This window comes from Momordica charantia, assembly GCF_013281855.1.
Source record: "Momordica charantia cultivar OHB3-1 chromosome 4 unlocalized genomic scaffold, Mcharantia_2.0 BLBB01000004.1, whole genome shotgun sequence".
NCBI lineage: Eukaryota > Viridiplantae > Streptophyta > Magnoliopsida > Cucurbitales > Cucurbitaceae > Momordica > Momordica charantia.
In genome coordinates, this window is record NW_028275162.1 from 24,472,899 (window position 1) to 24,487,076 (window position 14,178).

Genomic DNA, 14,178 nt, shown 5'->3' on the forward strand with positions numbered 1-14,178 from the left:
TATTAGATGTCAAAATAGTATGATTGAAAATACCCATCCTATTAATAAAAATAGTATTGTGTCATGGTACCCATCCTATTAATAAAAATAGTATTGTGTCATGGTACCCATCCTATTAATAAAAAGAAATATATATATATATATATATATATATATAAACAAACAGTTTAGTTATTGTGTCATGACACCCATGCTATTAATAAAAAGAAATTAGTTGAAGAATGAAAAGAACCTTGAGCCATTAAATGCTTAACACTTCTTACTAAACATCCCAAATATCAATTGTAAGTGTACTCAAACATTAACTATTATTTAATCAAATTATTTTATTTATATCCAGAAGTATCCGAACCTCAACCCTACTACACTTAATTGCAAAATATCTTAGATCCACAATAGTTTAAACTCATTCCTTCTAAACCCTCTGGTCCTTGTACAACATAAGGATTTGATCAAATCATATTTGAATTGTAATTCTAAAAACAGAATCACCAATAGACCTGATTTAATCAAGTTGCAATCGAACTTCCCAAGTATAATAGATTGATCTATCACTCGCACAAGACCAGCCATAACGAGCCAAAGTATTCTCAGACAAAGACAAACACAAAACCCACACAACAAAGGGAGAAAAACACTGCAAAGCAGATGGGGAACATAATAGACAAATTAAAGGAAAAAAAGCTCAACTGGGTTTTCAATCTCTATTATAACGAGCAAAAATGAATGACCGATATGAAATATAACCTGGCAGAGGTTTTAAAAACCCAGCCAAATTAAAATAAGGTCCAAGCCAATCTCAAAGACTAATTATATTAATCTATTGCATCCATCCAACATAAAATCACTTGCAAAAAGAAGGGAGAAGGATTTTAACGCTTCTTAGAGACACCAACAGTCTTCCCTCGGCGACCAGTAGTCTTAGTGTGCTGACCACGGACACGGAGACCCCAGTAGTGCCTCAGACCACGGTGGTTCCTGCACAAGCATTGATCACACTATATATTAAGGCCAGAGTCATCAATCAAACTAAGCCAAGAGTACTAGACAAGTCAGGTAAATTTTACAACAAACCACACCTCCCCTTCCCATACCCCATAAGAAAAAAACAAGATAAAGTGGATAAAAGATAAAATAACCCCAACCACCGTGTCTCGCCCGTTCATCGAAGGTAGGAAAGACAATTGCCAATCCTATGCAGACATGAAAGAAACACACGTGCATGTATACACCGAGATTCATGAAGGAAGATGGTTACTTTAACTGATTTTAAGGTGAGAGATTGAAAAAATGCAAGTCCAAAAATCTGGCAACTTGTTTGTTTAAACATAACAATGATGAACTATGACTTTTTATAACCCAACGTACCTGGGACTTTAAAGATTCACCAGGGTTCAAAATGGACAATATTTCATAACACCATACTAACATCTCAAATCTTAACACGATTGCTCTATAATTAAATAAGCCTAAGAACAATATAGTTATAGCATAAAGAGTTGTAGCCTTGTGTTATGTATTCAATGTAAGCAAATCAAAGAGTTAACTACAAAAGACACATATATTGCAAATAAGAATCACCTGATCTTCTTCAAACGCTCCAAGTCATCTCTCAGCTTCATGTCAAGAGCATTGGATACGACCTGCGAGTACTTGCCATCCTTGTAATCCTTCTGTCTGTTTAAAAACCAGTCGGGAATTTTGAACTGTCGTGGGTTGGCAACAACCACCATGAGATTGTCCAGCTCAGCAGCAGTCAATTCACCAGCCCTAAGATAAGAACAAGCATTCTAAATATAAACAACACATGCTGAATATTAAACTACACATGTCGATTTCAATAAGAAATAACTAGAACTCGTAGCGGTAAATATCATATGCCAAACTTTGAATAAAGATTTCTTATTGCACATGTCTCGAACTCTAACCAAATACCATCCTAAATTAATAACGACCCTGGATCTTGACACCACACCAACACAATCCATTCAGACATAAAGTTCGGAGCAAGTAATAGCTTGTGGGACTGTTCTAAAGACAATTTACTGTATTTTAGAACATAAATCCAATGAAGACCTGTCTAAGCAACTCTCTTTCAGAAACATTTCTCTTAATGATATCGTGAAGAACAATGACAATACCAACATACATCAAATCCGCACAACTTACAAACATAACAAACGAAATAGAAAATAAAAAGAAAGATGAATACCTTTTGTTCATGTCCACATCGGCTTTTTTGCAGACAATGTTAGCGAAACGCCTTCCAATACCTTTGATGGAGGTAAGAGCGAACATAATCTTCTGCTTCCCATCAACATTTGTGTTGAGCACACGCAATATGTGCTGGAATTCCTCGTTCGCTACCAACGACTGAATCGATAATCAACAAACATTACGAACCTCTTGTAGATAAAAGAGATTGATCCGAAGCAAGAAGGAGTAGAACACTTATCAGAACAATGGTGGAGCAAACAGAGAATTAGGGTTTACCATTTTGACGGCAAAGGGCGAGCGGCTTCGTCCTGGTGCTTCTTCTTTCAGAGGCTGCAGCGCGACGAACGACTTGCCTAGTGAAACATAAAGAAGCCGAAAATTAGGGTTTTATATCAGGGCTCTTCTTCCTCTAGGGTTACTTGTAGCTGTCAAAAGTCCAATTTGCCCTCTAATGTGATACCTGTTCCGGACATTTTGAGCTTGGCCCAATTGTAGGCCCTTGACATCTGGCCCATTGGATTAAAATAAAATCTTCATTTTAAATTGTTGAACAAATATTTATTTTTAGATTTATTTTTATTAAATTTTCTATAAATTGTTGGAAATATATTTGTCCACTCAATTTTATTTTAAATTTATGGGTAAAATATAAAGTATACAAAATTGATTATAAAAATGTTTAAAAAGTTTATTTTTATAAATATATGATGTTTGTTATTTATTGGATATGGTCATCTGGTTAAAAAAATATTTTAATTTTTCCTTGGTTTAGTGTCCATACTACAATCTTCATTTTAATTTAATTTAAGTACTTTTTGAATTTTCATTATTTATTGTAACTATCTTTGGTCATCTTTGCTAATTAATATAAAATTCAACATAATAGGGTATTTGTTTATTACTTATAATAGAAATGTTCGGTGTTATGAACAATAATAAAACTATTGAAATTATAAGTAAATTCAGTACATAAGTAATAGATGTCAGAGTTATGTAATTCGTTTTTCTTTAAAATAATGAAGAAACATTAACGTTATCCAACCAACTGTTAACCATATCATTAATCACAAATTTACTTTAACATACATACCCATTGTACTCAGTTTTCTTTATTTATTGTCTTCCCCTCTCTATTCCTTTCTCTTCCAGTTGTATCCCATCCTCCTTCAGCTCTAAAGCCCAGCCCTTCAATTTTCTCTCCTTTCAAACCCCTTTTTTGACCGCCATGGATAAGAAAATGCAAGCTGAATTAAGCAACCCCCAATTCGACACGACTTTAGAACTGTGCTTTCCAATCTCCTCCCAGCAGCCAACACTCTCGATTCCCAGCGCCAGCTCTGTTCTGGCTCGTCGGCGTATCTCCAGCAGGGGAATCTCAATCTGTTTCACAATCTCTGCTGCTCGCCGGGGAATCTGCACCACAAGTTCTGCCAGGACTTTATTGATTGGGGCCTTGGGAGGAAGCCGTAAGGGAGGGTGCATAAGGCTTCCATGATGCTACGTAGGCTTAAGCCACGTCATTTTTTAACATTTTCACACCATTTAATATTTGTAAACTCAATTAAGTAGTCAAATTAACGGTAAAATAAGCAAATTTATAACTATTTTATAAAGATAAATAAGTAAATTTAGAATTATTTTCTAAATATCAAAAACCAAACCATCAGTTTTGAAACTTAGGAATTAAATAGAATTTTTTTTTTACCTTAAAATATATGATCTCATGGATATATATATATATATATATATATATATAAATTTAAAGTGATTAATTGATTAGTTTTCCAAACATTCATTTAACTTCGTTCTAAGTTGAGTTTTGCCATTTATTATTAAGGTTCAGGACTAAATAAGACAATATTTAAAACCTCAATCATTTTTGAAAAAAAAAACAGAACTTTAATATCAAAATTAAAATTGAGAACGAGCTTCAATTATTTCAAATGAATAATAATTACTAAAACAATACTCTAAACATCTTCTGGTTTGTTTTTTGAGTTTATTAGTTTTTGACGCCACATTTATAGCAGTGATGAAAAAATAATTACTAAAACAATACTCTAAACATCTTCTGGGAGAGAACAATTCACCTTGCAATATTGTAATTGATTGTCATCAAAGCCAGAACTCCAACCACCAGTACTCTCTTCGTATCTCATAAGCCTTCAGCACATTGGTAATACCTGTTTGCATACATAGTGGCCCTCGTTGTGTTTCGAGCCTCCCCGATCAATAATCTCGATCACACTGCATGCTTTTGGCTGATGGTAGAAGCACCGCCTCGACTCGGAAAAGAAAGGGTCACTGAATGTTGGGGTTAGATTACAGTTCCAAGAAAACATAAACCGGAGATTAACTGTTATGACCAAACTATCAAATGACACGAACACCGACACCAACACTGATAATGACAAAACAAAATATGACCTTAAAAATCTTATTTTCCATAGCTGCAAAACCGACCAGGTTGAGGTCGATTAGGAGTCAAATGGAGGGAACAGATGCACTTACCTGAAGAAACATGAAATATAATAGAGATGGAACTCTGGCAAGTTCAAGCTACTCTAATTCATTTGATGTAAGAAGATTCAAATTACATGTGCTAGACCAATCACTGAAACAATACGGGTTTATAACGTACAAAACCGACATAACTAGAAAACAAGATAGGTGAGACTTGTTGCCCTGTCATAGCGTTACTGTACATGATCATCTCTTCACATGAAAAAGTAACAACCTCTGGCCAGAATAAGGAACTATTATGACATTATGAGGTTTTACTTACCAAACAGAGTGAGAAGAGAAAGCTTAGTAGCTAATACGAAAAACCCGTTTCTTTCTAATCAATCAATACTTACTATTTATCTATGTAAGCCTCTCAGCCTGTCATCCGAGCTGCCAATAGCTAGTAACTTTCACAAAGAAATAGAGCAGCCTAATTCCTTGGCAGCAACATGAAGAACATCAATGGACATTCCGGTTACGAGTCGACTATGAGCTTCCCATGATAAGCACTTTTCTAGGTCAGCTTTCCAGTTAATGGCTTCCGTATTGAAGTACTGAAAAGATGGACTGTGGACACCATTCATGTTCTTTGGTAAAGATCTACAAACATCTGAACCGGTTTGCAAAATATTGCGAAGAACCGATGTACTCAAAGTACGGACGTGTGCACTTGGATGGGAAAGGCACCAAACCGTGGCTGGTAGACGACACTGTATAGACAAATTTATTCCTATCATTGTATGCATAGTTCATTGACAATTTGACATTAGGAACAACATAGAGCTAACTTCAATCGTCCTTAGCATAGGGCTATGATTTCAGATTTCAGAGGCATTGTAAACTAGCCAAGTTTATCATGTCCTCAAATCATATAATTTATTGAAGGAACATTTAAAAAATAGAAAATTTATACCTTCAAAAGGTTTGCAAGACCATCGGCGATGGACAACCCAGATTCTCCCCACTCCAGCACAGGTCGAATTGCTCGAGCAGTTGCTTCTAGGAGCTGTCCATATAGACAAGGCGTTTAAACACCAATAGGCAACCAAGTTTTATAGTATTACAGATAAAATGTATAATCAGTGTTCAATTATTCTCCCTCCCTCAGAATCTTTGTCTATTTTTCTTTTCTAGAGTCTAGATTGCTTTCACAATTACTTGAAGTCCAGTACATGCACTAAATTTGATTTTACTCCTAAACATTCCCTATACATGCCCCTATATTAAGTCATGAAAACTTTGAGGTCAGAATTCAATATCACCTCCAGTTGGGGCAAAGTGCAAGCTTCTCCGTCAACTAGCATTCCATCTGTAGCACGTAAAAGAAGGTCGGATGCACTTGCTAAAGTTACCAAAGATTCCGGTGTATCATGATTTCTCATGAGTTCAACAATTAATTTGATGATCCGCTGGTTGATTTTCCTCATCTTCTGCCCTTGACTATCATCCTTAGCAATCCAAGGCTGGAATTCCCTATCAGCCTGACATTCCCAGAATGCAATAGAAATAACTATAGTACATGAAGCATTCAACAAAGAAAAAGCAATACATTCAAGTACCATAAATATATGTCCCCATTGTATTCCATTTTAATAAATTGGTGGCATTAACATATTTAAGACCAAGATAGAATAGGAAACATGGTAATTTCAATGAAAATATAGTATAATAATAAATTTAGGCAATAAGCAAGTTGACTCAAAAAGAGACCTGGAGCACAACAGCTGCGGCTGCTTTTGCTGGGGATGCAGATACAACATTGCATAGTGCATCGACTACCTATAAAATTAAAGCATATTGTCAATCTGAATCAGAGTCATTGCACACTCATGATTAAAAAAAGCAGCTAATTACACGCTATTGATGCGCACTGGAACTGCGTCTTTCCTCTTGCAACAATAATAAATAGGTACATCCATTAACTAAACTAAGCTGGTAGAAGTTGAAGAATGATTCACCTGTCTCCATCCCTGTTGGGCAGATGTGCCTTCTGCACTAGGTTGAATTTCGGGTGTCACAATTAACTTGTGCCATAGAAGTGAAACGACAGAGAAACATAACTCTTGCTTCTCTGCGAGCACCGATCTCAAAAGAATTTGTGCACAGCCATTCAATCCTATATGCCTATCGATCGTGAGAAAATTTGCTAGTTCAGAAGCATCTAACTGGAAACTCGCTATACGTTTGCCCAATGTATTTTCCAGGTCTACATTTGAATCTGATGCTCTTTCAAATGCAAGTTTTGCTCCAACATGGCATGACTCTTCACATTTGGGAATGGATTGCTGTCCAGTCTCAAAGTAGACATGGTCTTCATTTTGAGTTGCCTTTCTGCCCGAGGAAGACACACGGGAGTATTTGGAAATTGGTGGAGACACTAAGTGCACTTCTAACGGCTCGGCCCTATTGACAATAGATGCAACAGCTTTGCTATGAATATCAATGAGGTTGTATAGTGATGAAGCCCGTGTGTAAATTTCGTCGTCCCACTTACATCGCATCAAAACAGAGAGGGCATGCATGCAAGCTCTTGACCGTCTAAATAGTTCTGAAATATGAGCAGCAACCATAGCTGCAGCAACTATTTCATTTGAACTGTAACTCCAGGATGTCCCAACAGATGAAGGCTTCAGAGAAAAGAGAGCCTCCAAAATTGTTAAGATTCTGTGAGTGTGACGAATTGCTGAGTCAATGCTATTTTGAAGTTCAAAAGAAGATCCATTTATTTTGACCAACTTGGCAATATCTTGCAAACCTTTAAAATTCAAATTCTTACTTCCCCGTGACATCAATGGAAACAGCTGCAGTTCACAAGAAAGAGCGCAAACAGCAGCAAGAACATAAGAATCAAAAGCTGCTACAGGTCCTTGTTTATTCATCCTACATTTTGTTCCTCTTCTTTCTCTGGACATGTCATGATTTGACTCGATCCTTTCTTCGATCCTTTCTTCCTGAAAGTTACTACTATTACTTCTTCTTTTCTTTCTTCCATTTGATTGAGCTTCGTGACTAACACAAACCGTCAACACAATGAAAAGTAAGCGTGATGCAAGTTCTTCAGAAGCACATGATTCTAAGAAAAGGGAGTGAACCATCATCCGGAGCTCCGATAAAGAAAGGTTTTTAGAGGCAGAGCCAATTCCAGAAAGATATTTGGGATTCCTTGTACGCTCTGCAGGAGACTCGGATGGAAATGCTCTTTGGAGAATTGCTTCTACGGTAGCAACAAATATCTTCATCAGACATGCTTCGGATGGACTGCCACGAGGAAGATATTCAAGGACCTTAAGGAGTGGTATATACAAAGTCCATGATAATAAGGGAGGTTGTAGTGGCGTTGCTACGACAATTTCTGGAAGATCAACTGCAGAAGAACTTAATGGAATCAAGCCATAAGCAGCTTCCCAGATGGTACAGATTCTCCATTCAACTTCCAGGCCATGGGAACAAAGCATGGATGCTATCCCTTGGGCAGTTGCCTCAATAGTTGCTTCAGCTGCTGGAACTTCTATCTGGCATAAGCCAATTGGGTTGAATGTTAGAAAGTATAATTGTAACACAAGAACATGCACCCTAAGTTCTATTTTTATGTCAGTTCAGCCTGCTCTCTAGTGATCAATAGATACCTGTCTCCGATACGACGATATATAATCACCCAATGGTTCGTGTTGAATTTCAACTCCCTCAACTTGCCTCAAAGGAGGAAAAAGCAATGCAGGTTGGGAGAGCACGCGGAAAAGTAAAGCTGCTGCAGCATCAGCAGCAATACCTACTCGCATGGACATTGCAGTTCCTATGGCACGCAAGAAATGCAACTGCATCCAGTTCCTAGGAAGCTGCAGTAAAGAAAAGTCAAATAAGATGTACAAAAACGACAAATGTCCATTCAATTAGCTATTGCATCAAATTTTATCCATACAAAAATTAAAAAAAGGAAACGTAGACAAGGATCCATAAACCAATCAATTGCAATCACATATATCTTTTCCATCTAATTTAGGAAATTCCTGGAATTCAATAACTATGTATACCTGATTACCAACTATGCAAGCATGCGAGACGAACCATATCTATACCACCTCAACATTTAAATCTTTTCTTGTGTAGAAGAAACCCTGCAGTTGGGTTCAATGAAGTTATGGATTGGCACCATATTTTTTTGAATAAAATTAGTTCTTACGTGCTTAACTACATTGGTCTAATCTTAGACTCTAGGAAGTTTGCAAATTAAGAACAAGACAAGAATGCTGTTATATGTAGTTATTAACAAAGTTTTCTGAAGATCTGTTTTATCCCATCCAACAGCACTTCCCTCCTAAATTTGAAAGCTAAGAATATATGAAGTGAAAATTCAAAAAAAGAGAGTGCCAATTTTAGTTTTCTCAATTAGCCAGCATCTGCAGTAAAGATTGTCAAAATCATTCGATGCACAAACAGTGTTGACATCCGAGAATCAACCAACAAAGTTTAAACTAATTTTCAACTTTCGTTTCATCCACTGTTTCTTATCCAAAAAAAGAAAGAGTGTTTCCAGTCGTTGGTTGGGTGGCTTGCTTTTTTATGTGTAAAACAAGAACTAGTTGTCTGACCTAATAAAAGGCTACTCACTTGTCAGCATCCCAAGGATATCATGATGCAGGTGTGATTCAAAATCATGAAATATTCTCGTTAACATGGCTAAAAATTTATTTTCATTATAGGATTAAGATTTTAACTAAAGGTACCAGTAAGAGCAATTTTTTTAGGCCTAATTGAACATAATATTCTTGGCGTAGCAGGTTTTGTTCCATAATTGAGCATTTCTCTTCTTCGCAGACATAAATTTTTGCCTTTCTTTCTCCTTCTTTTCTACTGTTCCCTCATCTTTCGAAATTTCCAACAGAAGTGAATAATCTTAAGAGAGAGGAAAAGAAAAGGAAATTATGTCAAGAAATATAACAATATCACGACTAAGACTAGCTTACTCTTATTCCAGATGCGTAGTCTTCAGCAGCCCGAAGGAGTTCTACAAGCTGAACAGCTGCATCAAGTGCATCAGGAGCCCATGAAGGAGGTGCTTCTAACAGCCCAAGAAGAAGTCTTTGAGTAGCACTTGGAGTAGCAATAGCATAATACCTAAGTAGAGAGAGTATGTGAGCATGCCATTGAGGTAAGCCTCAAAGATTAAAAAACATCATTCATTTCTTTCTTTCGAATTAAAATTTGACCTGTGAAATAAACGTGCATAAGGCTCAAGGGCAGGTAGCCCAGCAACTAAATGCTCGTCCAAAGCTGTTGTTGGCGGTGGAAGTAGAAGTGCAGGAACAGCTGCTGCCGTTAAAGTGGCAGTCTCATAACGAGCAACTTCTTCATCACATACACTTAATATAACGCCAGCACCATTAGCCACAGCCCATCTTGGAGTTGAAGGCACAAGTTGCGGATGCTTTCCAGATCCACGAGATGTAGCTAAAAGAAAAGAAGATAGCATTGTAAAGCCTTTCTCTCAAAATAGAACAGTAGCCAATGTTTTAGATGATGAATTTATACCAGACATTAATGGAAAAAGGTAACATCAATTGAGAAAATTAATTCAGTTTGTTAAGAAGGTAATGGACAAACCAGTTGTAGGCGGTTTTAGCTCTCCAGCTGCATATTTACCCATAACCCCACTGCACCTGTCGAATGCAAACCATTGTAAATCTAACAGGAAATATGACCAACAAGATCATGTTTAGAGCATTTATTGACTTCAACAGTTAAAACAATTTTTCTTTCCTTCCGGATGGATTTAAACTCTATGAAACTAGTAATAAGTTTAGTATCATATAATAACACATGATCCTGAAGCTCAACCTCAACCTCGTCATTTCTAATGTTCAATTCTTCTACCTCATGACCAAGTTTGAATTCAAATCCAATGTGCTAAAGATGTGATTTAAAGAACTCAGTTCATAAATCATAGTAATGGTTCTCAAAAATGATTTACACTTGAAACTCCTCTCATAAAGACATAGACACAATGTAAATATGCAAATATAAAATTTAATTCAAAATAATCTACAAATGGTAATGATTATTATGACGGAGCTCTTACACATTGCACTAGTAGAAAAAAGAATGAACAGAGACAGCATTCTGAGAACTAAAGTCAAAATGATATTTGCAAAACAGTAGACGGTGGTCAGTGAAAAATGTAAACTCAAAGTGAAATTGGGTTTTGTCTAGAATAATAAAGGCAACTGACAGTTTGGAAACTCCTCTGAATAGAAGCAAGTCCCATAACAGATTTATTCCATCTTGCCGATTAAATAACTAGGGGAAATATGATGAACCAAGAATTTATCCAGTGAGTAGGGTCTTTGTAATTGTACCATCTCATGAAAATTACTTCTAGTTAAATATGAATCTGAACAAGTAAAGCACATATGGATCCTAAAATGGTTTCAGTGATTGCATAAGCATGGCTGCTAACCTCCAGAGTCCTGCTACTTTTCTTAATGTAAATACTAACACATGTAAAATAACCACTTACCAGCGGAAGTAGTCGCTTCTGATGCCTAGAGGTGCCGCAAGCAACATGTCAGTAATCCATGGAGATAGGGGCCTTAAGGGCTTTCTGTCCTGACTCAAAGGTGTCTGGCTTGGTGGCACATTACTTGAGTCACTAGTTGTCGCATTGTTCTCACCACTTCTTTCTCCTTCCATATTCTGTTGTTCCGTCTTATATATGGGGCGATTATAATGAGTCAAAATTCTCAAGATCTCACCACATGCCAGAGCCCACTGTTCAGAATAATCATGCTGAAGAAAATAGCATATGTAATGAGGATTTTTTACTAACTTGCTCCACAGCATGAAGACCACGTCAAACTTTGAGAAAAATAAAGGTGATTGGTCATATACCGTGCGACCCGAATCTAATCTAAGCTCAAAAGAGAGAGATAAAGTAGGAAGCTTTCTATTAAACTTACCTCTGCGTCAGGGCAGAATAAGGATATGAAAGACGAGAAGGGAGAACCGCTCTTGCAGTACGCCATTGTACCATCAATAATACAAGAAATAATTGGAAGAATAACAGCATGCCCATGTTCCGGATGATGAAGGACAAACGTTGCTGGATATAGTTTAAAATGGTACAAGCCAATTATCTAGTAATCACTCATAGAACAACTAATAGCAATGAAATGATCATAATACGACTAATGATAGGCAGGCTGGTCCTTACCCAAAACATCATCTATAAGGCGCTTTTCTTTCCATGGATAATGGCTACGAATTAGCTGCAATCAGTGTACACATTAATATGCTACACTCATAAACACTAGATCTCCAAAGTCTCCACAAAACTTTGAATTTCTCATCAATATCAGTATGATTGAGTATATTTCTCTATAACATAATATTTGAGTAGAGAATAAGTAGGGGAAAACCTCAGCAATATCCTCTGGAAATTGTTCGGATGTGAACTGACCCAAGCACTCAACATAAGTAGTGATTTCAGCCTAAATGCCAAAGGTGTAAGAGAGCACATGTTAGCAATGGTGCAAACTGAGTGATCATATCTTAAAACATTTGACAAATACTTTACACATTAACAATAATGTAAACTTTATATAAAAGTGTTAGTTACCATAACATAATATTTGTAAGAGAGAAATTATTGTTTCTTATATTTTTCTTTGAAAAATTATACAAATGTGAAAAAATGACTGTCACTAGTTTATCATTTTTTTTTATTTAGGGATATGTACAAGTATGCATTCCACAAATATACAAATATATAAAGGAGAGAGATGCTCCTATAAAAAAAATATACATGATATGAACAGAGCTGACAGTTATCCAGCTTAAAATATCCTTAATATTCCATCTTCTAGATCGCTGAAAACCATCTTTCGACTTTTGAAAACCAATCACTTTCCCAGATTGCAATATTTAACAAAGATAAGACCAACAACCGCAAGCCATAACCATAAAAAAAAAATGGATGGATTCTAAAATGAATTGGGGACAAGGTATATAGGCTCACCTGTCTTTGTTGCTCGTCTAGAGGTGGTGTCCAAAACAAGGACGAAAACTGGAGACGATCTATCCACCTTTCAGATGAAGTCGCCATCATATGGAACAAGACAGAGTCTACTTCTTAAATATTCACTGGCACAGCCCACTGTTTCGCCAATCTCTCATTTACCATCCAGAAGATGGACCTCAAGCTTTAAAATCCAACACCGCTACCAGTCAATAATCAAAATATCGTAACTCAACATCCCAAATAGCCACCCGATTCCTATTAGCAAAAGTGCAAATAAAAATTTAATGAAAATGAAGGCAGCAGGGGCGGCTCCCCTAAAGAAATTTTACAAGTATGACCGGCTCAGAGCTTCCCGATTTTCCTGCCCTTCGAATTTGTTGCAGAGTTACCGAAGTCTTCAAAGTTCCAAGAAAAATATTCAGAAGTCTGATCTCTGTTCAGAGAGAGCCATAAAATCAGAGGTTATAGCATTAAATAAACCAAATAGCCCAAAAATTTATCTACATGAACCGAAATACGCCGAAAATTACAAAAAATATAACAATACACATGAATTTATGACTACAATCCAAATATTTTAGCAAAATCTTCAGTGAGAAAGCAGATGAGTTCTATTTCACGGAGAAACAGGGTACAGATATTTCAGAAATGGATCAGAAATCCAGAACCAAAAACCGTAAGAGTTTCATCGTAGAGCACTCGACCAGATTAACATCAAGAACAGAAAAACAAAATTAAAAAACAAAAAACAAAATAAAACAGAAACCTGGAAGTTTCCAGTGGAAGAAGCTCCAGAAAAAGCAGCTCCGATGGCCGTGGAAGGAAAGAACTACTGTAAGAACGGAGATTGAAAATTGTTTCGGCAAATTTTACTGAATTGTTTCAGCGGTTGAGCTTTTGGTTCAAAAGGAGAGAAGAGAGAGGAGAGAAGAGAGAGAAGATATGACAGATCTTTAGCAGGGCTCTAGGCTTCAGTTGGGTGCTTACGTGGCACTGATATTTTCCTCTCGCCTTGGGGACTAAGCGTAGTGCCGCGTCATGCCCATCGCAAGAAACCATGCATGTCCATTCATATATGCATCACATGTATGTACATCATGGCACTTAGAGGAGAGCTATAGTTTATGCTCGTTCACGTTAAAAAATACTTTTTGGTCTCCGTATCTTGTATTTGAAGTAACGATTTAGTCAATATATTTTTTAATTTATTATAATTTAGTCTCTAAATTCTAATATTTAACAATTAAGTTCTTATATATAATTTAAAATTTGTAACGATTTAATGCGTGATTGTCAGAGTTAATTTACGTGCAACTCGATTAATTTTATAGGATAACTGTCTGATCCTACATTTAGTTGCTGAAGAAACTCATATGATATTAAATATTAGATAGGTGCCTACTATAGTTTTTATAATTTATTTTATCCCTTTTGAACCACTA

At 36.4% G+C, this 14,178-nt stretch overlaps 2 protein-coding genes across 7 annotated transcripts; both read right to left on the reverse strand.

Annotated features, from left to right (window-relative positions):
• Nucleotides 1-669: 669 nt before the first annotated feature.
• On the reverse strand, nucleotides 670-2,649 carry LOC111006290 (Ribosomal protein S13/S18 family). Its single transcript, XM_022278133.2, has 4 exons — nucleotides 2,494-2,649; nucleotides 2,213-2,373; nucleotides 1,582-1,770; nucleotides 670-978 (listed from the first exon to the last, which is right to left on the reverse strand). Exons 1-4 carry the CDS (start codon nucleotides 2,494-2,496, stop codon nucleotides 873-875), a joined length of 459 nt encoding a protein of 152 aa, XP_022133825.1. The 5' UTR covers nucleotides 2,497-2,649; the 3' UTR covers nucleotides 670-872.
• Nucleotides 2,650-3,206: 557 nt separating this feature from the next.
• LOC111006291 (protein GIGANTEA) lies at nucleotides 3,207-13,702 on the reverse strand. Of its 6 annotated transcripts, none has more exons than XR_015790483.1 (17): nucleotides 13,503-13,702; nucleotides 12,734-13,169; nucleotides 12,135-12,206; nucleotides 11,930-11,984; nucleotides 11,676-11,818; nucleotides 11,237-11,505; nucleotides 10,324-10,379; nucleotides 9,930-10,170; nucleotides 9,687-9,837; nucleotides 8,349-8,558; nucleotides 6,681-8,234; nucleotides 6,433-6,501; nucleotides 5,985-6,203; nucleotides 5,636-5,728; nucleotides 5,076-5,432; nucleotides 4,308-4,521; nucleotides 3,207-3,630 (listed from the first exon to the last, which is right to left on the reverse strand). XR_015790483.1 is itself a non-coding variant. In XM_022278138.2 (16 exons), exons 3-16 carry the CDS (start codon nucleotides 12,821-12,823, stop codon nucleotides 5,133-5,135), a joined length of 3,522 nt encoding a protein of 1,173 aa, XP_022133830.1. In that variant the 5' UTR covers nucleotides 12,824-12,991; nucleotides 13,075-13,169; nucleotides 13,503-13,702; the 3' UTR covers nucleotides 4,762-5,132. The 6 variants fall into 6 exon arrangements, 3 of the variants coding, with proteins under 3 accessions (XP_022133830.1, XP_022133828.1, XP_022133829.1); XR_015790485.1 differs by having other exon boundaries at nucleotides 3,207-3,644; XR_015790484.1 differs by having other exon boundaries at nucleotides 3,207-3,714.
• Between the last annotated feature and the right edge of the window lie 476 nt (nucleotides 13,703-14,178).